General features: G+C 40.1%; 1 protein-coding gene across 7 annotated transcripts in view; it reads left to right on the top strand.

Annotated features, from left to right (window-relative positions):
• Positions 1-24,174, top strand: part of agtpbp1 (ATP/GTP binding carboxypeptidase 1) — a 240,091-nt gene extending 215,917 nt beyond the window's left edge. For all 7 annotated transcript variants that reach the window (XM_080188828.1, XM_080188827.1, XM_080188829.1 and 4 more), the window contains one exon: positions 23,208-24,174. In XM_080188828.1, the coding sequence (XP_080044954.1) occupies positions 23,208-23,400 (193 nt within the window). In that variant the 3' untranslated portion in view covers positions 23,401-24,174. The remainder of the gene's footprint in view (positions 1-23,207) is intronic.
• The last annotated feature ends 877 nt before the right edge of the window (positions 24,175-25,051 follow it).

Genomic DNA, 25,051 nt, shown 5'->3' on the forward strand with positions numbered 1-25,051 from the left:
TGCTGTGTGGGATGTCTAAACCATGAATTCTTTGTAATTTGAATCATGGAAATGACCATTTGCTGTAAAAAGAAACTCACCCGCATTATTTTGTTTTCCACCAGTGTTTTTCACAAATGGACCCATATTGCTGGTTGTTGTTTCCTATGAGAATAAAATGACAAAAGACTTTCTTTTAGAAAGATTAAAACTTAAGACATTCATAAGGTTTCAAATTTTTAGCAAGAAATGGGCCTAGTTCTTCTGGTCAGTGACAATGCTGGGCATGTTGCTGCTGCCTGTAAAGTTAATTCTGACCCATTTCCTGAAATCTGTGACTTAACGTGAAACAACTTTAAGTGAAACATTGGTTCCCATAGAAATTGGCGTTAAAACTTGGAACTAGGTTTTGTAGGACCTCTTTATCATCAAAAAACTTTATAAAACATTATACTCTGTCAATTAAAATACTTCACTAAATTCGGACATTGGTAACTGAAATAAGTTCTCAACTAAAACAAATTTTAAAAATGTAGAAGTAAAATGTATCTTTCACCTCCTGCTTCCTGCTGATAATGTTTCCCAAATTCCCACTTCCTGATCCTCCTTGTTGCTACAGATCTTTCCCCTTCCTGACCTCTGACTACAGCCTTTACCTCTCCCAACATCCAACTTGTAGTTTCCCTATCTTTGACCACTTGTGGTCTCTCCCCATGCCTGACACTCTGACTAGCAGCCTCGTTCCCTCTTCCAATTTACCTTCACTACTTTCCTCTCCTGAACCTGGGTTCCCATTTAAGATCCAGATCCAATCCAATTCTGAACTCCTGAGTTATGAAAGCACCACTCTCAGTTGTACAGAAGTGCTAAGCTGTGGCTATTACAATCTCAAATTTGTTGTAACGTACTACCGCTTTCTTGTCTCTTCTGAGCTCTTGTTGTGAGCAGTTGCTCTGTAGAGTGGTGAGGTAAAAGGAGCAGCTTATATAGAAAACATGGATTATAACAGCCCCAGCTTGACACTTCTGCACCATCAGCATCCATGCTTTCACGACACCAAAGCTCTAGCATTGGATCAACTCAGGATTTTGAACAGTAGTGCAGGTTCAGAAATCAGAAGCTTGTGTGAGGGTGAGTCAGGAGCAAGAGATTCAGCGCGAGAGTGGATCGGGCATGGAGAAAGGCCTGATATTCGAGGAGAAAAGGTTGCAAGCTAGGGAGAGGAAGTGGCTGCACGTCTGGGCACTGAACATGGGGAAGTTTGGATATGGGCACAGGCTGCTCCAAATTTGCACCAACTGTGAAGTGATGCTAGAAGGAATCTTGCGACACTCAGAGGTTTCAGACCCTATTAACTTACCGTTGTTAAACAGGGTAATGCTACAAGAGGACTTAGTGTACCACTGTGGCTTCTATAAATTGTGAAGCTAAATAACTGCCCCTTCCCTTCAAAGCAAAACCCTATGCTTGAAACTTGAAGTTTATGTCAGATAGAATTTTAGAGCTGAGATAACATTATATTTTAAAGTTTTATTTTTGGTGTTTTAACTCAATACTTACTACACTTCCTAAACCAAATGATACTTTTTCTCATTTTGATTTTAAAAGAGTCGGTGATTTCTTGGAGAAATTAGAAAGTTGGTCTTTTGTGGACCTGCAAAACAATTCTCTGCCTGTCCACACTCCTGAAATTTTGTACACTGTTTATTTTGCATGATTTCACAAACAACAAAATTAAAATGTCTTTAAGACATCATTCTGTTATTGAATGTTATTAAACAGCTGAAAAGAGAAAATGGCATTTGCCGTGTGGATACAGTACATTCAACTGTTCATTTGGAATATCAGTTATAAAATTTTAATTTCTTTCAACCTTCTTTGGGTTACTGTAAAACAAAATTGTGTAGGTGCATAAATCTTCAATGCAATTGCATTTCTTCAGGGATTTTTTATCGTGTTTTTCAGATAAGATTGTATATAATCTTTGGCAGATGCTATTTTTGAAGGTGAATTAATTCTTCATAAATTTTCCTGTAGTTTGTAAAGCAGAATGTTAAAATTCATCTGTCCAAGAGTCCTCTGCTTCAGAATAGAGCCTGTCATTTTGCTGTTGCACTGCAATTAATAGCTCTTGGTATTGCTGCTGAAACACACAGTACAAAGGTCAATCAAAATCCTTCATGTAAGTCCCCCACCCACACCACCTGCTGGCCAACTTCCCAGGGTTTAGTTTACATGCCTGTTAAGAATATTGGTATGTGTATTAATACTATCATAGAAATATCTGCAAATCAAGGAACCATGGGTCACAGAAATGAAAATATTCTTGGTGATGTGTTTATTCTTATAAACTTTTCATCTGTGCTTGTGGAATTTTGCATGCAATAAATAAATGTCTGATATAGCATATTGAAAAAGACCTGGAGGGAAACTTCAGGAATTCAATGTGGATTTTAAACATAAAATATTGACAGATTGACAGCAAGGCATGTTAAAATTAGTCAGTTTAGTGATGTGGCAGATAGAGTGGAACCTCACTTATCCAAGTCAACTGAACGTTTGACTGGCCTTCCCTTTCTAGCACATCCTTCAGGCAGGATTTTTCAGATGGTGGTATTTGCAATTGGAAAACTATGCAATTCTGCACCTGATAGCTGCTTCAGCCTCTTAATGCTGCATGGAGAGCTGGGGCTGTCGCACCTCATCGGGGATGAGGTACGGTATCGAGAGACCAACAGATCTCTAATTCTAGCAGCACCGCTATGTCCATTTGCCACCACGTAACAGTATGCAGGGATCCCAGGATGCAGTTTAATCTGGGCAGCAGTCAGTAGGGCTAGGAAAGGAGGGCCTGATTTGGGAGATAGAGGTAGATGGGAAGTGAGGCAGTGGTGTGGGTATGAAAGGGTTGCAGACTGGATTCGAAAGACTGGAACAGGGGAGTACCTAGCTGGAGGGCGACAGATTGGTGCAAAACTATGTTAGGAGTTGAGTTTTACACGAAAAGAAAGATATGTGGTTTGCACATGTAGATTCAAACTATCAACAAAAAGGTTTATTGAATGGGCCATTGTCTGTGCAGGGCGTAAAATGAAATGAAGCAGAAGCCTGTGAAGCACCCTAATGACATTATCATCAAATCATGTGTTAGGCTCTTAAAGCAATCATGCAACCACTTAAATATAAAACAGTGGTCCAAAGGGAAGGGAGAGTGTGGAGGAGACCCCCCCCCCCCCCACCACTCCGCCTATAAACCTGAAAATGGTAGCCAGATAGGAAGCAGCCTGTAAATGGCCATTACTTAGCTATTAAATGGCTTTAGTTGGGAAAAGATGGAGTCCCAGACAGTGTGCGAAGTTAAAAAGAACATCCTATTCCTTAAAAGCAACGCAGAGGGAACAAGAAGCCAAAGACCATTTTACTCTAATTATTGGGGCACAGTGTGATTTAAAGAAACGGACTGTGACAGATCCTTCTGTTACAAAAGAGCTTCAGACTATTCATATTCTAAATCTTGGTCATCTAAGAGCATAAGGGAGTTAGTTTCACGGACTAGATAAACAATCTAATTGATGGACACAATGCTCTGAAACACTGCAGTAAATATTACATCATAACAGAACACACAACATTGGAATCCCTTTTTGATCTTTGCAAACATTGCTTCTAACATGTGTAATTTACTTCTATCTTGTACTATTTTTCTGATCCATATCTGTGTCTCTGGAGTTCAATCTGAAATAGATGATGGAACATTTTAATTGATCCTCAATTAAACTGAGTCAGGATTGACACTGATATAGCACTTAGGGGCTTTCATCATCTAGATTAAGCAGCAGTGGTCAAACACCATTCAACCAACCTGATAAAGTGATCATTTGTGATTCAGATATTTGAAAACTGTTAAGAACAATATAATCAATATTTATTGAGCTTGGCAAAGTGCTTCATCACCTTAAATGGCAACCAAAGATCTTATTTAAAGAAATGTCAATCAGTGCTAAGCGTTGACCAGAGAAATTGGTAAAGAGGAGCATCAGTGCAGTGGCCTTGGCTTCTTAAGAGGTCACAACTCATTCTTAAATGTAATGATTACAGACGTAGCACTGATTTATATTTTTTAATTGCTTTGTCTCAATAATAGGATTCGTAATTTTGTACTATGACATAAAATTCTAAATCTCTTTTTTCTTTCTTGTGCCCGCAGCTACAATTTCAAAATCATATATGCAAATTGTATTGTAATATTTATGAATGAACACTCATTTTGTACATGCTTAACAGAATTTTTGTATATAACTAAATGTCACAATGTGAAGGAGTAAGCAGCCTATGGGGTACATTATCAAGTGTAGTGACTTATTTTGTAGACTAAAACAGTAGCTATTTTGTAAAATGACAATATCCCACCAACAGCAATGAAAGCAGTTAGTCTGTTTATTGCTGTTGATTGAGGGAGGAATGATGAATGGAACACAGTGACAACTCCCTACATTTCAAATGATGCAATGGGCCTTCTAATGTCCAACAAACTGCTACAACAGGAAGTTTGCTGAAGAATGGCACATCCAGTAATGCAGCATACTCTTCAGCTCCACTCAAGTGTCCAGCTAGATTATTTGCTCAGGCCCTGAGGTGGAACTTGAATTTACAAAGAATCATCTTAGAAATTAATAATTCAGTAATATTGATTATTTTGAGTTAAGTTATGTTTATATTCAGGTTTCCAAATAAAAAGCTTTAGTTTAATAAGATGAGAAAAGTAATTCAAAATGTGCAATATAATCCTAGTTTTTTTTAATATGGGTTTTAAAACAGAACAGTAGGTTGTTTCCAGCTGTAGTTTTACTGCTGAAACACTAGAGGGTGCAGAATATGAATTTGCATTCCAAGTACGAAGGCACCGCTCAAGTGAGGGAGTCTTCAGTGCAGAATTACGTTACAGTTGATCATCTTTCAACTCGCCAACCCCAGCCATTGCTTTTCTGCATTAATATTGTCTCTGCAAAACAAATGGTCTGTTTCTAAACAAAAACTACAAGGCTCTCGCTATTTTCTTTAATCACCAATGTTTGAACATAAGAACATAAGAAATAGGAGCAGGAGTAGGCCATCTAGCCCTTAGAGCCTGCCCCGCCATTCAATAAGATCATGGGTGATCTGAAGAGGCTCAGTTCCACTTTCCCGCCTTCTCCCCATAACCCTTAATCCCCTTGCCTACCAAAAACCTATCTACCCGCGTCTTAAATATATTTAGCAAGGAAGCCTCAACCATTTCAACGGGCAGAGAATTCCAGAGATTCACCACCCTTTGAGTGAAGAAGTTCCTCCTCAACTCCATTCTAAACCGCACCCCCCCCTCCTTTACCTTGAGGCTGTGCCCTCTAGTCCTGCTGTCCTTTCTGAGCGGGAAGAACCTCTCCACCTCTACCCTATCCGTCCCTTTCATCATCTTATACATCTCAATGAGATCTCCCCTCATCCTTCTAAACTCTAACGAGTACAAGCCCAGTTTATTCAGCCTCTCCTCATAGCTCAACCCCCTCAACTCCGGTATCAGCCTAGTGAACCTCCTCTGCACTCCCTCCAAGGCCAAAATGTCCTTGCGCAAGTGCGGCGACCAAAACTGCACACAGTACTCCAGCTGCGGCCTCACCAGTGCCCTGTACAGTTGCAGCAAGACCTCCCTACTTTTATATTCTATCCCCCTCGCTATAAAGGCCAGCATCCCATTTGCCTTCCTGACCACCTGTTGCACCTGCAGGCTGGGTTTTTGCGACTCATGCACAAGGACCCCCAGGTCCCTCTGCACCGTAGTATGCTGCAGCTTTTCGCCATGTAAGTAGTAGTTCTTCCTACCATTATTCCTACCAAAGTGGATAACCTCACACTTGCCAACATTGTATTCCATCTGCCAGGTTCTCGCCCACTCGCTCAGCCTATCTAGATCCCTCTGCAGACTTTCCACACCCTCTGCACAATTTGCCGTTCCGCCAATCTTGACTTTATAGGCACTAAAATAGTAACTTGACTCTCATACAAAGTGATGCAATTTTTATTAAATGGATTCCAAATGACAAAAACAGACATTGCGAGAGATATTTGAAGTGAAAACAACCAGAGCATTTTCTGTCTCATTTCACTATCCTTTGATATGCCACCAAGTTTGCTATATATGTTTTAAGGGTATAGTGTAAATGAAAACCAGGTAAGTAAGTATTTTAGCCATTTATAGAAATCTTAACTTAGTTCTAATTGTTGAATTCAAATTATGAAAATTCTGTATGTTATAATACATACACATAATGTCTGTTTTACTGTGTACACTATATAGTTTGACCCTGAGCTGAGTGTCTAGACCTCAAGCCTGGTCCATCAAGGTGTAACATTGCCAGCCTCTTCCTGCCCTCACTCACTGCTTCATTAAATCCAAACTCCCTTCTTAGGGAAAAAGTTCACTTTCAGCCTTCCCTCAATGCCTGTATAGTATCCCCTACTACTCCACCAATCCTGCCTTAGTCAGCCTTCACATCCCAGCACCACCAATTTAAAAACACTGAATGTTGTCTAGAAATGTAGTCTTTACAACTGTATGTCTTCAATCTTCTTACCCCAGTTTTCACATTCTGTTTTTTCTACTCTATCACATTCTAGTCCTGTCCCCTTTTCTGTTATCAATTTCAGGGGCTTTAATTGTTGTTCCTATAGTTTGAAAATCCCATTCTAGCTCCTCCACTTCCCTATATCTCTCCCACTTTTAAAAATGAGTTCTTAAACCACCTCCTCTAAAGCTTTCCCTGCCTCCTTAGTGATTAAGCCTCGACAACTCCCCTCTTGTGAGGAGCCGACATTAAAGGTGCTATAAAAGTACATGTTTTGTTAACAGCCATGAATGCGCCACTTTCAAATACCTTCAGACCTGTCAATAATCCAACCACTCCTCCCTCGGGAAGAAAAGTTTTGATTTAGCTCCATGATGAAGCCCCATACCTCCCTGAATGACAAGCTGCCTGCAAGTGCCTAAACAATTTTCAGTTTAAATTCTCCAAGATTGTTGAATGTTATGTAATTTGAAATATAAAAAACTAAAAGATAAATTCCCCTCATATTCTGTCGGAGCAAATCAGCTATACTACTACCCTGTTACAGGCCTCTGATAAAGTCTTCCGCCACTAGACCAGGGAGGCTGTCAAAATTATCTGAACATTTGACCAATACAACCTTCTGGGAATTCGGAGCACATCTTAGCCAAGGAATCTTTTGCCAGAAAGTAGGGCTTAAATATTTCCCCGTCATCACCACACCCCTGCCAGCCCCGGTGCTCTCCACACCTCACTCCCAGTGAAACCAAACCCAGGGAATTATCTTGTGAGCAAACCTCCAGGACCCCTATCCTCATTCGGCCAAACCAGTGTGTTTTTCCACTGTGTGTGAATAACTTAAGTGGCCTGCATACAGGTTACAATTATCTAGATTTGCTTACTTAAAGGGACAAGCCGATAATAGCTGAACATCATAAACATATTCCATACTCCAAACTATTAAAATTCTTGAGACAACTTATTTTTACAATTTTGTAACACCCTAAGTTTGGCAGTGATGTCTACCTGGATAATTTTTAATAGTGTTACAATCCCCATAGAGACTAATAACATGAAAAGAAATCCCCATTTGATCCCGAAATAAGGAACTGATGGGCAAGATTTAACTTTTTAAAACTTTTACTGCAACAGTCAAATCCAGAATCAACATACACTTGAGCATTAACATTATTTCAATAGAAACAATGAAGTTCACTTTAAATGGTCAGTGCATGAAGGATATCTCACACAATTCCCAGGATCACTCCCAGTGTAAGTGTGCCACCACATGCAGTCTCAAAGTTTTTCAAATGCTTCCTCTGATAGATAGGATCTCTCACTTTTTTCTCTGGATTTGGCCCCTGAGTCAATTTCACTAGCTGCTGTATTCCATCCTGGGTTCCCAGATATGATTAGGATCAACGAAGCGCACTCCCGTGATCCTTCTCTTCCTCAGATCATGATGGTCCTGATGGCTCAGCTTTCCAAAGATCCTTTTCAACTGATCCATCAACAGCATCCTGGTTCACAGTCTTCTCACCCTGATACAAACACTCAGCTCCTTAACGTGCATGAACTGTTCTCAACATTTTTAGGTTTATTTTAGCTTCACCAAGAGCTTCAAGAGTTTGGTTTCTTCTTTACTGCCAGACAGAAAACTGACCTTTCTGTTAAAGAGATTGGTTTCTTCTCATGAACTCCAGGAGTTGTGTGTTCTGCTGCAAAACCACAGGCTGAAACAAACTGCCCCCTTATGTCCCGTGTCCTCACCATCCTTTCCTTCGACGCTCTCGCCTCCATCCCATTATTACTACTATCCATTCTTTCCTGCAGCCCTACCAGCTATTTCAGTTCTTTTAAACTAATGAGGTTAGTATGTAAAGATGATAGGGTCTGAAGGAAGGAAAACTGCAGAGAAAAAGGCACAGCAGAGCAATAGAGAAGGATCAGGGAAGAAACAGATTGGCCACAAATTGGGAAGGGAATGACGAAAGATGAATGTTAAAATTTTTCAATGTGGGTGAGAAAATCCCTCATGGGAGGAAAATATCTGAAGATATGGGGTGGCACAGTGATTAGCACTGCTGCCTCAGCGCCAGGGACCCATGTTCAATTCCTAGCTTGTGTCACTGTCGGTGTGGAGTTTGCAAATTCTCCCCGTCTCTACGTGCTCTGGTTTCCTCCCACAGTCCAAAGTGGGTTAGGTGGATTGGCTATGCTAAATTGCTCCTTAGTGTCAGGGAGGACTAGCTAGGGTAAATGCATGGGGTTATGGGGATAGGCCTTGGGTGGGATTGTGTTCGGTGCAGACTCAATGAGCTGAATGGCCTCTTTCTGTACTGTAGGATTCTATAAGATGGAAATGATCTCGGTATACAGACGACATGACAAACCAGAGATCATAGCAAGCACAGATTGATGCTGGAGATGTGGTGGAGAAATGAAAAGAGAAATCGTAGCATGATACAACAAAGAATGAGGCCATTTAGCCAATCATTCCTTGAAAGAGGTATCATATCCCACTCCCCTGCTCTTTCCACACAACCTGTCATTATCTTCCTTTTCAAATGTTAATGTAATTCCCATTTCAACGTTACTATTGAATCTGTTGTGATTACTTTTTCAGGTAATGTATTCCAGACCATCATAACTCATTGCATTAAAAAAAATCATGTTGTTTTGGATTCCTTTGCCAGTCAACTTATATCTTTGTCCCTCAATTCCTTCTGTCATTATAAACAACTTCTCCTTAATCCACCAAAACCTTTCAAGATTATGAACTATTCTATCAAATTTGCCCATACCTTTCTCTGCTCCTCAGCAAACCACACTAGTTTCTGTGCCTTTAAAGTTAAAGTTATTTATTAGTCACAAGTAGGTTTACATTAACAGTGCAATGAAGTTAATGTGAAAATCCCCTAATCTCCACACTCAGTGCCTTTTTGAGTACACTGATGGAGAATTTAGGATGGCCAATCCACCTAACTTGCATATCTTTGGACTGTGGGAGGAAACCGACACAGATACAGCAAGAACGTGCAGCCTCTGCACAGACAGCGACCCGAACTGTGAATCAAACTGAGGTCCCTGGTGCTGTGAGGCAACAGTGCTAACCACTGTGGCATCATGCCACCCACTGTGCTGTCTCCATACAACGAAAGTATTTCATTACTGATACTATTCGAGTAAATCTCCCCTGTACCCTCTCAAAGGCCTTAATATCCTTCCTAAACTGTGGTACCCAGAATTGAACATTGTACTCCAGCTAGGGCCTAACCAGAGCTTTATAATGTTTGGCATAGTTTCTTTGTTTTTGTGTATAATGCTCTTGTAAAACCAGAAAACCCTTTTTCTTTTAACAGCCTTCTCAAGTTGTTCTGTCACCTTTAAAGAATTGTTTCTGCAATTCCCAAGTCTTTATTTTCCTGAACACCCTTTAAAAATTATGCCATCTATTTTATATTGCCTCTCCTTATTCTTGCAACAGAATGAATCACCTCACATTTTCTTGCATTAAATTTCATTTGTCAACTCACTGTCCGTTTCACCACGCTGTCAGTGTCCTCCTGAAATCTGTTACAATGCTCCTCGCTATTTGCTATGTTTCCAGGTTACGTGTTATCTGGATCTTTTGGAATAATGCTCTGTATGCTGAAGTCCAGGCCATTCATTGATATAAAAAAGGCAATGGTCCCAATGCTGGCCCCAAGTGCTGCATTCCCTTGTCAGCATCTGTTGCGCCCTAATGGGTTGTTCCTGCCATGTGGTTCACCATATTGGGCACACTTTTTAAATTTGCTAATGTCCTGCTTTGCGCATGCAGTGGCCTGGCCATCTCTACAGTTTGTAAAGACAATTTGGTCTCGGCCAGCAACAACTTCTGTACTACTAAGCTATTTATTCCACAGACCAAATGTCTCTTAACATCTCACTAAAGCTGGGTGGAATTCGCAGTGTTCCGTTGGCCCTCTCAAGCTGATGACAAAACCGGAGATGTTCGCCCTGGCTTCTGGTCTGCAGAATAAAGTTTATACCTTAACATGATGATTGAAGGTTGGGGTTTAAAATGCTTTTTGACTAAATTGACTATCTGGTCAAAAAGCTGTGTATCTAGAACTGTAAGTTTGCAGGCCACAGACTTAAGAGTAGAATTACCTTCCGTTTCCCTCTATTATGATCACATTTGCTACAAAGAAGTGCAGCCTTTCAATATACCGTCCCCAGTTTTCCACCACTGCGTCAACGATGCAGTCCTACTGATTAAAGGCATTTTCATGTGATATGTGTACCTTGCTTTTTCATAGCTTCAATGCTCAGTTTCCTCCCTATCTGCTGCTCACTGTGATCTCCCGATGACTAACAAAAATTTTTCCTCATCATCAGTGTAAATAACTTTGAAAGTGACTCATTGTGGCTTCAAGTCAAGAAGGATTTATTATTAATATATTATACATATATATAAGCAATGGTCTGACAGATCTACAATGCACACCTATACTCTTATGCTCCCTGGCTACAATTGAGGATCCTCCCTGAAGAAGAATGCGCACCCTTGCAACCAACTGGCTTGGCTTTCCACGCTGCCTATCCACGGGATCCGGCCAAATCTCGCAGCCCTCAGGGATCACCCCCACAAAGGAGCCATATTACCATAAACAGATTAAAAGTCAGTCTGACTTGGGAACAATAAACTTTGAATAGGCCTGCTGAGGACATCGCATAGCACAGCTCGTAGCATAAAGGAGAAATACCAAGGTATGCTGCTGTATTTTAGCAGCACAATAACAGTTAATGATATAATGTTCCCGTCCTTACTCTGTGATGTAACTTGAGTATTTTAATGGAGACACCCATAACCTTTTAGCCCATGTTTCTGACAGGCAGCATCTTCTATGGGTGAAGAACAGCCATGCGGATGGCAGCAAATGGCTACCAACATTTAGCACCTTTGGGAGATGGGAAGAAGGTTGCAAAAAGAAAGGAATTTTTTTACCCTTCAGTGTTCTCATAGCAAACACATTCTTATTCAAATCGATGTCAATTCCTTTCATTAACTAAGCATGTCACTACTTATTCTGGTGTTTATCATAATTTCTGAAAATTAAAATAGATTGTGATCATAATTTTTGCATGTTTTTTAGGGTTAATTAATTTGTTCTTTCAGAAGACAGTAAATAATGCCAGTAACAATTGTCCTAAATAAGATGGGTAGAATTTGGGATGGAGACTGGAAGTAAGACCCCTGAGCATAATCTCCAGATTACTCCTGATGCCGCGTTCTAGCGAGTATTTAGGAGTAGAAACAGGTGGTGAGAAATTTGGTCTTTAAATTCCTGGAACACTGGGGCTAGTTCCGATATTGGCTGGACAGATCACATCTCAAAGGAACTGGGACCAGTGTCCTCACAGGGCATTTTGTTAGTGCTGTTAGGAACAGCTTATACTAACCTGGCAAGGTGGAAGTCAGGCTGTTTTATTACAAATGAGAAATAAGATGCACAGAGGATTGGGGGAGATAGATTGCATGAGGGTGAGAAAAAGTAAGATACTATTTAAAACCAAGCTAAGAAAGATTGCCATTCAGTCCAAATTGTGTTTAGAGCACATACCTGAAAATGTTTGGTGTGGTCAGTAAGGTTGATGGGCTACAGGCTCAAACAGCCAGATGGGACTATGATGTTTTGCTGATAATGGAGACCTAGCTCACAAAAGGGAAGACTAGTTACTAATTACTCCTGGTGCAGGGTGTTGGGGAAAGAAAGAGAGGAAGGAGGAGTTTCGGTTTTGATTTAAGATAATTTTACCGTCCTGAAGAGAGAGGATCAAGGACAGAATCTACTTGGTTCGAGTGAAGAAACAATAGAGACATCACTGCACTTCTGGCTTCATCTAGTGGGAAAAAGATGGAAGAGCAGATTTGCAGGAAAATTGCAGAGTAACAAAAACTATAGAGTAATGAGAGACTTTATTCATATATAAAGTGGGATGGCAATATTGTGAAGGGCAGCGGGAGAGAGGACAGCTTCTGAGGTATGTTCAGGAGAATTTTCTTGATCTGTATGTGTAATAAACAAAGGGCAACTCGATGTGACTCAAAATAACAAAGGGTTTATTGCCAATGATAAATGGTTATTTACATACAAGAGTTTGGCTGGAATAAATTATGGGACTATTCTCTGATCTTCCCTGCCCCAGGATACATGCTCTTGTACCTGATTGACTCAGTTTGTCTTCCCAACGTGCCACTGGATCTGACCTGATCATGTCGCCCTTAGGGATTGCCCCCTTAAAGGGGTCGCACTATCACAGTCCTTTCCCCTAACTCGATGAAACAAAAAGAACGTAATTAACATTGGCAAGCAATAGACACCAGTAATGCATCAGGCAAACTCATCATAAGTTAAGTTGGTCCAGGGACTTTTGGACCCTGGTTATAAAGTCTCAATCCTGTGTTATGCTCTTCTGGAAATGAAGAATCTGGTCGAATAGTTGCGAAAGGCAAACTCATCAATCCAGAGTTGAAATCTTCCTCTGTACTGTTGTCTCCCCAGTTACAGAAGCCGCTTTCCTATCACTGTAACTGCAGCCCCTGTCTCAACTTCCATTTTAAAAGATCTGCCATTTACTATTGAGGCTATCTCTGTTGGGGGTTTGGTTGGACATGATTTAGAGCTCCTCATCCAGTTTTATTAAATAAGTGTGTGTGGGGCAGGGGGAGCTGATGGATAATGGCAGTGGGGGGGGGCAGTGTCCTGATGCTGGCAGAGGTGGGGTGCCCCAAAGTTACCGGGGCGGGGTGGGCTTTCATTTTACTTTGAGATCAGGGTGCAGTTTGATCTCTGGGTGCCAGTTTTGCTGGTGGGTATAGTGAATGGTTGTAAAATTCCAGCCATCCTTTCACTTCTTCCCTCTCCTTAACTTATGTTCCAGTTTAAAATCCAGATATGATCCAATTCCAGAGCTGTAGACTTATGAAAAATCCTGATGCTGAAGAACTACCAAGCTGAAGCTGTTATGATCCAAGTTTTCTTTGATGACCCTAAGCTGATTCTTCTGCCTCACCGCTTATCTCCGGAGTCCTCATTCCCAGTGAGGGCTCAGGAAAGAGAAATAGTGAGTGGAAGCATTAAAAAAATATGGATTATAATAGCTCCTGCTCAACACCTATGCACCATTGGGACTCACCTTCAGAACCTGAGTGTGCCAGATTGAATTGGATCTGGATCTTGAAAGGAAACACAGGTTCACTGGAGGGAAGCAGTGAGAAGGAGGTGTGAGGGAACAGGAGGTTTGGTGACAGAGTAGGTCAGCCATGGGAAGAGACCGCAATAAGAAGTCTCACAACACCAGGTTAAAATCCAACAAGTTTATTTGATAGTGAGTTTACTGTCAAATAAACTTGTTGGACTTTAATCTGGTGTTGTGAGACTTCTTACTGTGTTTACCCCAGTCCAACGCCGGCATCTCCACATCAAAAGACTGCAAGTCAGAGGGTCAGGAGGCGAAAGGATCTGCAGAGACTGGGGAGTGGGAGGTTCGGGAAGTAGGATTGACAGCCAGCAAGAGGTGCTGCAATTTGGAAGTTGCATTTTTCTTTAAATATTTAAAATTATTTTATTTCAAAAGTTATTTAATTTACCAGTGTAGGAATTTTGCAATGATATGTATTTCAAAGCCTGTGTAGAAACTCCCTCCAGCTTTATCAGTGATTCATATAAGAACCGATGTTTTATTTTAAGCTTTTTCACTTAGTCATAATTTTCAGGAACACACCACAGCTTTAAATGAGAATTTACTGTACATGATCTTCACTTGTACAATAGCTAACTATTTTAATTTTTCTTTCTCACAGAGAAAAGAACTCCAGAAATTCTCTTAAAATATATGGAAGTGCTGATGTTTTTGAGGAGCATTAAACATAATTCCATTATGTGATCAGCTTTGCTTTAGAAAGCTTCTTCTCCGTGAGACAATACTGTCCCCAGACTTAATGACCTTTAAATGTTGTTTCACTCTATATGGATACCAGTTGAGATTGCTGGTTCCATCCTAAGAATTTATGTACTTTGATCTGTTTAATATTATTATTGTGCTACTTAAGGAAATTCATGTTGTCTGTCCCTTGCCAAGACTATTCAAGAAACTTTCCTTCTTGTGCAGTCATATTTTCACACTGTTATTATGCCTAAAGATATCATGTCTACAAATGGATTAAGTATAAAGTCATGAATTTAGAAGAAATCTTGTCCAAGCTGATATTGATGAACAGCTGGAGAGTTGCATTTTCACTCCTCACAGTTTCTGTGTTTCAACATTTGAGCAAAAGTTTGATATTTTAATGAATTTAGTTGCAGACTTTCTTCTTTAAAAAAGATGAATTAAAAGAGCAACAGCTTTATTCTGCAAATGCGGAGGAATCAATTAAGCCTTTTTTTCCCCTAGTTACTTGTAGTTGATATTAGGAAATAAGAAACTTTGGTATAAAAACCGAAAGTGTTGTAAAAACCCAGTAGGTCTGGCTGCATCATGGAACGAGAAACAGCGTTAAAGTTTCAAATGCAATATGACTCTCTTTTGGAACTAAGAAAGATGGAAATGTAATGGTATGGATACTTTTGAAATAGTGGGAAGGGTTAGGTGGTGCAGAAGGAAAGGTCTGAGATAGGTTAGAGGGTGGGGGAGATTAACGTATAACAATATCATGGAACAAAAGGCAAAAAGAGTGGGAGTGGTGGTAGTAAAGGAACAAAGCAGTGATCGAGAGTAGATATTGATAGCAGAATAAAGCTCAGCATTGTATAAAAGCAGAACATGAGAAAAAGATGCAGATGGGCACTGGGAGAAAATATAAAAATGGAAGTTCATGGTCTGAAGTTGTTGAATTCAATATTGAGTCCTGAGGGCTGCAAAGTGCCTAATATGAAGATGAGGTACTGTTCCTAAAACTCGTATTGGGCTTCACTGGAGCATTGCAGCAGACAGAGGACAGAAATGTTAGCATGAGAGCAAGCTAGTGAATTGAAATGGCAGGCAGCCACATCTTTATGTATTTAACAGAGATGTTCCACAAAGCGGTCACCCAATCTGCATTTGGTCTCCCCAGTAAAGAAGAACTGCGTGATGAGCAGTGATGAGAGTACACTAATGTGAAATAAATGTTAAGTCCATCACTGCTTCACTTGAAAGGAATATTTGAGGCTTTGGGAGTGAGGAAGGAGCAGATTAAGGGTAACTGTTCCAATTCCTGCGATTTCATTGCAGTGTTCCATGGAGGGTATTAAGGTGTTGGGGATAATCAAACAGTGGGTGATTGCAGGTGGGGAAAGGTTTCTTCGGAATGCTGATGGGAGGTGGTGGTATCTTGCTGGAGTTGGCAGAAATGTCAGAGGATAATCCTTTGATTGTAATGGCTGATGGGGTGAAAAAGGAGGTAAAGGGAAATGCGGGCCAGTTCTGGGAGAGGTAGGAAGGGGTGTGGTGAATAAGATGGCAGTTCCCTTCACTTCCTTGACTTCCCTGCCACCATTTTTGGGGATAGATTGTCTATTGATGTTCATTACAGGCCTGTTGATTCTCATAGCTACCTCAACTATTACCAACTCATACCTTGCTTTCAGTAAAGACTCCATCCCATTCTCAGTTTCACCCTTTCTGTTGCAACTGATCTGATGACATTACTTCCCCACAATGGCATTTCTTAATGCCCCTTTCCTCAATTGAGTATTCGACCACTGTTCTTGATGGGGCCCTCAACATGTTCAACCCATTTCCCCATACTCCCGACCTCGCCCATTCCCACCCTCTGTTATGACCCTTGGCCAGATCTCGGGCATGGAGGGAGATCCAACTGACCCCTGGTCTGAAGAGTGGCCAGTTCCAAGCTGGCACAAGGCTTGATATCCAAGGTTCATTAGAAACCGGATTTCCCTACCTCCTGTGGCAAGTATAGGTTCCGTACCACCACCTAGAACTTTGATATGGTTCTTGTCCTCACTTTCCACCACACCATTCATCCCATCTTGTCCATTCCGACCTAGAAACACCCAGGTGTCCTTTTTAGTCCCATCTTCCTGCACACGGCCTGTAGCCCTGCAACTTATACCACTTAAGCTGCTGATCCAGTACTTTTTAAATGAGTTTAGGGTCTCTGCCTCCGCCACCAACTCGGGCAGTGAATTCCAAACACAAAACACCCTCTGTTTAAAAAAAAGCTTTTCCTCATATTCCCTTTAATCCTTCTGCCACTTAGCTTGAATCTATGGCTCCTGTTTTTTGAATTCTCTTATCAAGGGAAACCTGTTCCTCCTGTCCACTGTCCCTGTACCCCTCTCAATTTTGTATACCTCAATCATGTCACTCCTCAGCCTTCTCTGTTCCAAGGAAAATAACCCCAACCTCTCCAATCTCTCCTCATAACTACAGTTCTCCAGCCCTGACAATATTTTAGTAAATCATCTCTGCACTTTTTCCACAGCATCTACGTCCTTCCTGTAATGTGACCAGAATTGCACGCAATACTCCAGTTGCAGCCTCACCAGTATCATATATAGTTTCATCATTATATCCCGACTTTTGTATTCTATACCTCTGTCAATGATGGAGAACATTTCATATGCCTTCTTTACAACCTTATTTACCTCTACTGCTACCTTTAGGGACCAGTATATTTGTACGCCAAGATCTCCCATTTCATCTACCCCTCGGAGTACATTTCCATTTATTGTGTATTTGCTTTTAGTATTTAACCTCCCTAAATGCATTACCTCACAGAGCTGAACTGCAGCTGCCACTTTCCTGCCCACTCCACCAACCCTATAGAATTTTGGAGCCTACAGCTATCCTTTACATTCTCTACTTCATGGCCAATTTTTGTGTAGTTTGCAAATTTTCCAATCAGGCCAAGTCCAAGTTGTTATTATATAAAACAAACAGCAGGGATCTCAACACTGAGCCCTGTGGATCACCACTTGAAACAGCTTTCCAATCACAAAGGCAGCCTTTGACCACCCTATGTTTCCACTCCTCTTCCCTGTCAGCATTCTGAAGAGACCATTCTCTCCTTGTTGCCTCATCCTCTGCTCCGTCATCCCCTTCCTATGCAGGTATAATATCTATCCCTTCCTGTTGTTCAAAGCCCCAAACCCTCCTTCTAGGCAAAGTAGCATTGTACTTATACTTTCAATTTAGTCTATTGTATTAGCTGTTTATAATTAGGTCCCCTCTACGTTGCGGAGACCAAATGCAGGCAGGGTGACTGCTTTGCAGTTTACCTTAGTTCCGTCTGTGAGGAGGACCCCGACCTTCTAGTCACTCACCATTTTAATTCACCATTTTGCTTTCATGCTCGCACTTCTAGCCTCTGCCTGCTGCAATATTCCAGTGAAGCTTGAAGAACAGCACCTTATCTTCCAGTTAGGCACTTCACAGCTTTCTGGATTCAACATTGAGTTCAACAACTTCAGACCATGAACTCCCATTTAGTTTGTTTTTTCTGCCGATGCCAGTCTGTATCTGGTTTTCATGTTTTGCTTTTGGATGAAATTGATGTTTATTTCACTATTGATACCTATTCTAGATCAATACTTTGTTTCTTTATTACTACCATTTCCATTCTCTTTGTCACAAAAACAGAAAATGCTGGAAAATCTCAGCAGGTCCAACAGCATCTGTGGAGTGAGAATAGAGCCAACATTTTGTGTCTGGATAATCCTTTGTTAGAGCTGAAGACAAAGAAAAAAGGACAAGATTTATACTATTGGTGTGGGGGAATTGACAAAGATATCATAGACAAAAAGTCAAAGGAAATGTAAATAGTGATGATGATGGCTAAGAAGGAGGGTAATAGCAGAACTCTTTTTGGCCACTACCAGCAGAAGATTTTATTTCAAATCCCCAACATCCGCATTTTGTGTTTATTTAAGAGATTATCGTATTTATTTTGTGTGGTTTAAGTGTACTTTCTCCTGCTGCCTAATAAGCAGAACATTTTGTGTATCATTTTCCTTTTTGTTCATTTATATGATCTTTTAAAAACTTATCTATTTATGAAGTGGCCTGAATACTAGACTTCTGTGCCATGATCTCTAGCAGTAATGTAGCTATCCAAGTGCAAAACAAAACCTTGGATTAGCTGAGATATATTCAGTGAAACTTTGATTTAATGCATATATTTGCTCTGTTATTTCTTTGGTTTGTTGGTGGGTTTTGTTTTGTAATATATTCACCTAATAATGAACAAGAAGAAACAATTTTGTTAGTCACAAGGTTATTTAAATAGTCAGCTATGTTATGGTTATTTTGTGACCAAATAAGTATCAAAGGTAGCAACATTTTTAAAAAAGAGAATGTAGACATATATTGTAAAAGTCTGTTATTACTTCAGTTGTATGTTTCTGTACCAAGAGGAGACAGATGTGTGTTTTTAAGCGTGCAATTAACATGGTAAATGGAAAAATCTTGAGGTTTGAAACTTAATATGAAACATGATAAAAGATGATGGTTTAAAAATGTTAATAATTTAAAATGCATGGTCACTAGAGATTGAAAATTAAATTTCAATTCCATCATCAACCTTCAAGGAGTAATGAATCTGGAAAGGTTACCGACAAAGCGGGAAACCATTTGTGGTTGGACAATTCACACCTCCTCAGTTTGATCTTCAACTTTTTTGTGCTGCCTGTTTCATCAATCTTCGGATTCCATTCAATAGAGCTGAAATCTGACTCCCACTTTAGGCATGTATCTCGGTAGGACTTGCACCTGTGCCCATGTAGTGAGTGGGTCAAAGTGCAGGACCTGAGCAACAAGGAATCCACTTGTGTTCTGTGCAGCCAACCTGAAACCATATTTTTTCACCGTTTTACATAGCAAGATGCAATGGATAAAAGATATCAAAAGTAAATTATCCAAAGAGAATGTTGTATCCTTGATTGAGATTTTCTCTCATGGAGGCAGGATCCAATATTCCTTTTAAAACAAAACTGGTCTGCTTTTCATGAGAGAGATGCAGTTCTCTGTTTTTGTGTCCCAAGAATCTAACAAATTAATGGGAATCTGGTTTCATTTGATTGCAGTGAAAATCTGAGAAGTTGTAGACCTTAATGTGGACTTGTGCTGAATTTTGAACTACTGTACTTGACTAATGAAATATTAAAAAGCACTTAGTGGTGTCAAGCAATATCTTTAGCTGCTCCCTGGAGAGACTTCTGAAACTAGGGGTGGGATGCTTGCTTGTATTTTTTTTTGCATATGTCCCAAGGAGCTCTGGGTGACTTGACAGGAGCCTTGTTTTTCAAACCTCTACATTTTCACTAATGGCAGATAATCACTTTAGGCCTGTTTGAAGAAGTGTTTTAGCACTTTACTGGAGGAACCAATTAGAATGCCTCTGAGTCATTACATGTTCCTGAATTACCTTGGTGCCTTGGAGACGCAGAAAAGAAAATTGAGTTTTGTTAGTGAAAAATAGTGGAAGCTAAAATTTGAAGCTGCAGTCTTTGTTGTGAATATCCTTGACATTCGTGCCAAGATTGTGTTTGGAGATGTGTAGTTGTACAGAGCAACACCCTGTCTGAGAATAGCTGAGAAAACCTGATGTCATTTAAACAAAATGACACATGAATTTCCAGGGCTGTATAGGCGGCTGAATGAAAGCATAAAGAAACTCCGCCTTTGCCCTAATTTTATTCTTTGACTAAGTTATGAAAAACTGACCAATTTCCAAACAGCTTACTGTGTAATAATTATCTTTATATGTCATAAAAGAGGAAGCTTATTTTGTTTTGATAGAAAAGGAAGAAGCAGGTAATTTCTGACCTTCATTCTAAATTATTGACCTCCAATCTAAAAGCTTGTGAGAGTTTTAATAATCTTTCCAAATTATTCCATTTATCCTCCAGTCTCTGATGTACCCCCACCCCTGGTCACCATGGAAGCAACTTGATTTCAGGTTTTCCCCATTGCTTGCTGCGTTTTGATGTGCAGAATGATGACGCGTCTGTTTTTATTTTCTGTCTTGCTTGTTGTGAATCATCTCCTGTCTGTCTAGTACCTTCACCAGCACAGCGAGCATCCTCCCTGCCCCACCCCACCCTAACCCCAGCAACATGATTGAGATTGACAGTTCCTTATCCCACCACTTTGTGCTGTAGCACAGTTCACACAGCTGCAGCATTGCAGTATCATGTGGGTTTATGTTGTAGATCCAGTTCACACTGAAATAGTTATGTAATGCCATTGTCTCCTAGTGCTGCAGAATCCCACTTATTTATAAATGGGATAACTGCTGCTGCCAGCATCTTTATATGAAAATCCACATGACTGGGCTGCACAGCTCCTCAGGTGGTTCCCATGGCTACAGCATTAACTCATTTACCTGTGCTTCTGCAGCAGAGATCTCAGACCACCTATGATTACATTTCACGCTAAATGCTGCTATATTTGCAGAGTTTTAATTTTCTGTCTACTCCACAGTCTTTTTGATTATCCCATTTGATGAATGTACCTTCTCAGAAAAACAATCAATAAATATTGTTAAACTGGATTTATTTTTTGTTATTTAAAAGCCGTTCTACAATGACAGTAGTAATGACCCAAAAGCTATCATTTTTCCGTCATAGGTTTTAGTTTCTGTTGTCTCAGGTTTCAGCCCAGAGTTCCCAGCCAACCCTCAACAGATTGTTTCTTAGTAAATCTGTGCGCTACCATTATAATTGTCATTACTACTGACACAAAAATAATGTGAATGAAATCAATGAATGGAAAGTGGCATTGACCGCACACATCATTTTCCAATATCATAGAATCCCTACACTACCGAAGGAGACCATTTGGCCGATTGAGCCTGCATCAACAGCAAATCCACTCTATCTCTGTAACCCCATGTATTTATCCTGCTAATCCATGGGAAGCTAGGGGCAATTTAGCATGGCCAGTGCACCTAACCTGCACATCTTTGGGAGGAAACTGGGGCACCTGGAGGAAACCCATGCAGACACAAGGAGAATGTGCAAACTCCACACAGACAGTGACCCAAGTCAGGAATCAAACCAGGATCCCTGGTGCTGTGAGGCAGCAGTGTTAACCACTGTGCCACTATGCCGCCCAGAATATGTGTTATTACTGGGCAATATTCCTCACCACCTGTACATGCTCAGAAAACGCAGTCTGTCCTACTTTATATATATTCCCAGGTAAACGTTTTTTTTGGATATATAGATTTTTTAGTTTCATTATTGTTGAAATCAATTATGCAGCTGAAACTCTACTCCACTATATGCTATTTATCTCCCAAGTTATGAAATATCATCTGAATATTGCACTCAAAAAAAAATGGATTGAATTATGCACTAACCTAACTATACCCATCTCCCAATGTGCATAAATAATCCTGTCATGTGTACAACATGTTACTGTGCAGGATAAAACAAGTTTTGTTTCCCAGTTCCAATAGAGAGATGCTGTGATCAAGGCTCAGGTTTCTTTTAAAAAAAAATGATGGTCTCCATTTTCAATCTTTTCTGATCATTTTGGAGTATTGTATTATCAGAATCATTGGTTTCAATTTCCTATCGACCAAAATGTTCTGCAGTTTTTTTTGTCTTACATGGAAACCAGGTTCTCTATTTGTCTTCGCATCATTATGGGAACAGATTCAATATCGTGAAATCTTAAAAAATCCAAATAAATGTCAAAAAACATTTGGCATGGCAAGTACATAAAGATAAAACATTTGACCCTTTGGAACAACACACTGGAGTCTCATGTTCACAGAATTCCTCCCACAATAAGCATTGCCTACATAAGAATAAGATGATAGTTGAGAATATTTCAGCAATCAGTTAAAATACTGGCTGGATTTTCATTCTAATTTCCAATTCTAAACCAGAGCTGAATTCCAGATCAGAAACCTGGAACTGCCAGTGGTGGGAATCTGGAAGCAATTTTTGAGAAGCCTGTCAATTAATTGGCTAATCAGAGAGTCATGTCTAATCAGGAATGTCAGGACAGGCTCCTGAGCCTGGGGAGACCCTTTAGCTCTGGGATTGGCATCCCCCCTCCATCAAGAGGTCTAAGTCCTGATGTAGGTAGGTGGAAACTGACTCTGAAGACATTTCAGAAACTTACCTGGTTTGACCTAAATGTGACTCCAGGCCCACAGCAATGTAGTTGACTCTTAATTGCCCTCTGAAATTACCTAGCAAGCCACTCAGTTGAAGGGCAATTAGGGATGGGCAACAGGTGCTTGTTGCCAGTAACACCCATATCCCATCAAAAGATAAAGAAAATGAATTGTGGCTGCCTGGGGTGGTGTGAAGTTGCAGGTTGGAGCACAAAATTGCAGGAATTTCCACCTTTGTGCCCTCCTCCGCCGCTCTTCAAAAAACCAGCCCGGTGTCTTTGGCATTTTACCACGTAATTACAATTTTTTTGCATATATGTAACATGTATAGAGATCTGCACCATTTGTAAACGATTGGCAGGGTATTAGTCTCATGCTTTGTCTTAAGTTACTTTAGCAATTTAATACTAAAATAAATCCACTGCATATATCTAAATTCTGCGAATATATTTTTTCTTGTAGCAGGGTATGGGTTTCAGCCAAACTCTATTGAATATTAATTTTGAACACCTATTTTCTACCTCTAGTCCTACCACTCAAGTCCTTGATGTGGATGAGCCACGCTGCCTCGAAGAGATTGATTACAGTGCTGAGAGCAGCGACGAGCAGGACGTCGATCTAAATGAAACAGCTGACTTTGACACCCAATACTTTGACCCAAGTACACAGGAGGAGCAACTCTCTGACTCTGACATCCCAAAGAGAGACTTCTTTCTTTAAGTTGTAAATCACCAAAGAGGCTGAAGGAAGAAAATAGCCCAAGATCCTATAACCATTAAAAGAAAACAAATCAGGGTTAAAATAGTCTGCTCTGAGTAAGAGCTAGCTCACTCAGGCATATTGGCTAAATTAATAATAAATACACTGCTGGTAACACTGGAAAATTCAAATGTGTGTTCTTTAATATTGACTTCAAGTGCATTTGTACAAGTCAGGAGGTAATCTTCTGCTGATCTTATTTCCTCTGGATGCAGTTGCATGGCTAAAGATTTGTTCTCACTGATTTTATATGCGATTTTATTTTTCAATACTTGACAGTGTTTGGCTGTATGCGCAGGCTGTTTTAAAGGTATGCACCAGTGATACTTTGAGGGCTCTTAATATATTGTGGAGAAGTTGGTAATGGCTTGTCTGTTGCAACTCAAATGAAGTATGTATTTATTTCTGTGTTTTTTTTTAAGTTGTATCAGACATTGTTCCAGGATTGCTTGACAGGAAATACGCTGCTTCAGCTCCAATGTTCCAATATTGAGAACTATACTGTTATTGTTATATAGAATTGATCAGTTTTGAACTGTATCTATCCTGCTGCTGAAAGAATATAAATTGCACCTTGCTGTGGATTATATAAAAGGTAAAGACTAGCTGTTACTGTATTTAAATATGTAGTCAGCATTACTGTACAATGTTGACATGTACAGTGAATTGTTAGCTTCTCATGAATAATGAAATGATGTAATTTTGATTTTCTGACTATGAATTAAAGAATTTGTATTGTGGTAGTGAATTTGCATATGCCTGTCAGCATTATTTCTGTTTCTGTGCACAAACGCAAATAACAAATTAAAATCTCAGGTTCTGCTATACATCATGATGTTTGTTCAGTAGTGAGCCCAATACATGCTGTTGTGGGGCATAACAGATTTCAGAGTCAAACTGTGCATTCTACCCTTGGATCTCAGATTGTACTGTCTCTCAAAATCTGGTTCTCAAAACACAGCTTCCCAATCTATTTCCCTGATACAACACTTAAAAAATTAATGACGCCAGATGCCAACGAAAGTAAAACAGCAATAAAGCAACATTGTAATATTCAGTACATAATCATTAAAGGCTGCATATTTTAGATCAGCATGCTAATTACATCAAATTAAAATGTGTTTTTAAGTGCTTTGTAAAAATATTATTATATGCTCACCAGTCTATTACTTCATCTGAGCCCCTTCAGCTCATAGGCCTTGACCAGAAAACAGCAGATACAATTGATATTTGCGTTTTAATTCAGCATTACTACAGTACCATCGCATCATCATTCCTCAAAGAACATTTGACATAATTGATTATAAAGGTGAGACAAGTTGAATAAACTTTTAAATTTCTAGTTGATCTGCCCCACCCCTCAACACACACTGTAATTAGCCCCTATTTCTTCCCAGACCCTACAGGTGCATGCAACCATACACACTAAACAGCTCCTCTCCCCACACATGCACACACAGGTCAGCAAACCAGTGACAGCAGTGGGGAAGTGGGACAATATTGACAGCCTAAGCCAGTGTGCAGAGACAGCCCTGCAGGTAATAGTTTTAAATGCCTATATCCCAAGCTGCCTGGTTTCAATTTAAACAAAAGCTAGGTAGTTAACTGTTGC

The sequence above is a fragment of the Carcharhinus amblyrhynchos genome, chromosome 5 (assembly GCF_965287045.1).
Source record: "Carcharhinus amblyrhynchos chromosome 5, sCarAmb.v2.hapA, whole genome shotgun sequence".
NCBI classification, from domain to species: Eukaryota; Metazoa; Chordata; class Chondrichthyes; order Carcharhiniformes; family Carcharhinidae; genus Carcharhinus; species Carcharhinus amblyrhynchos.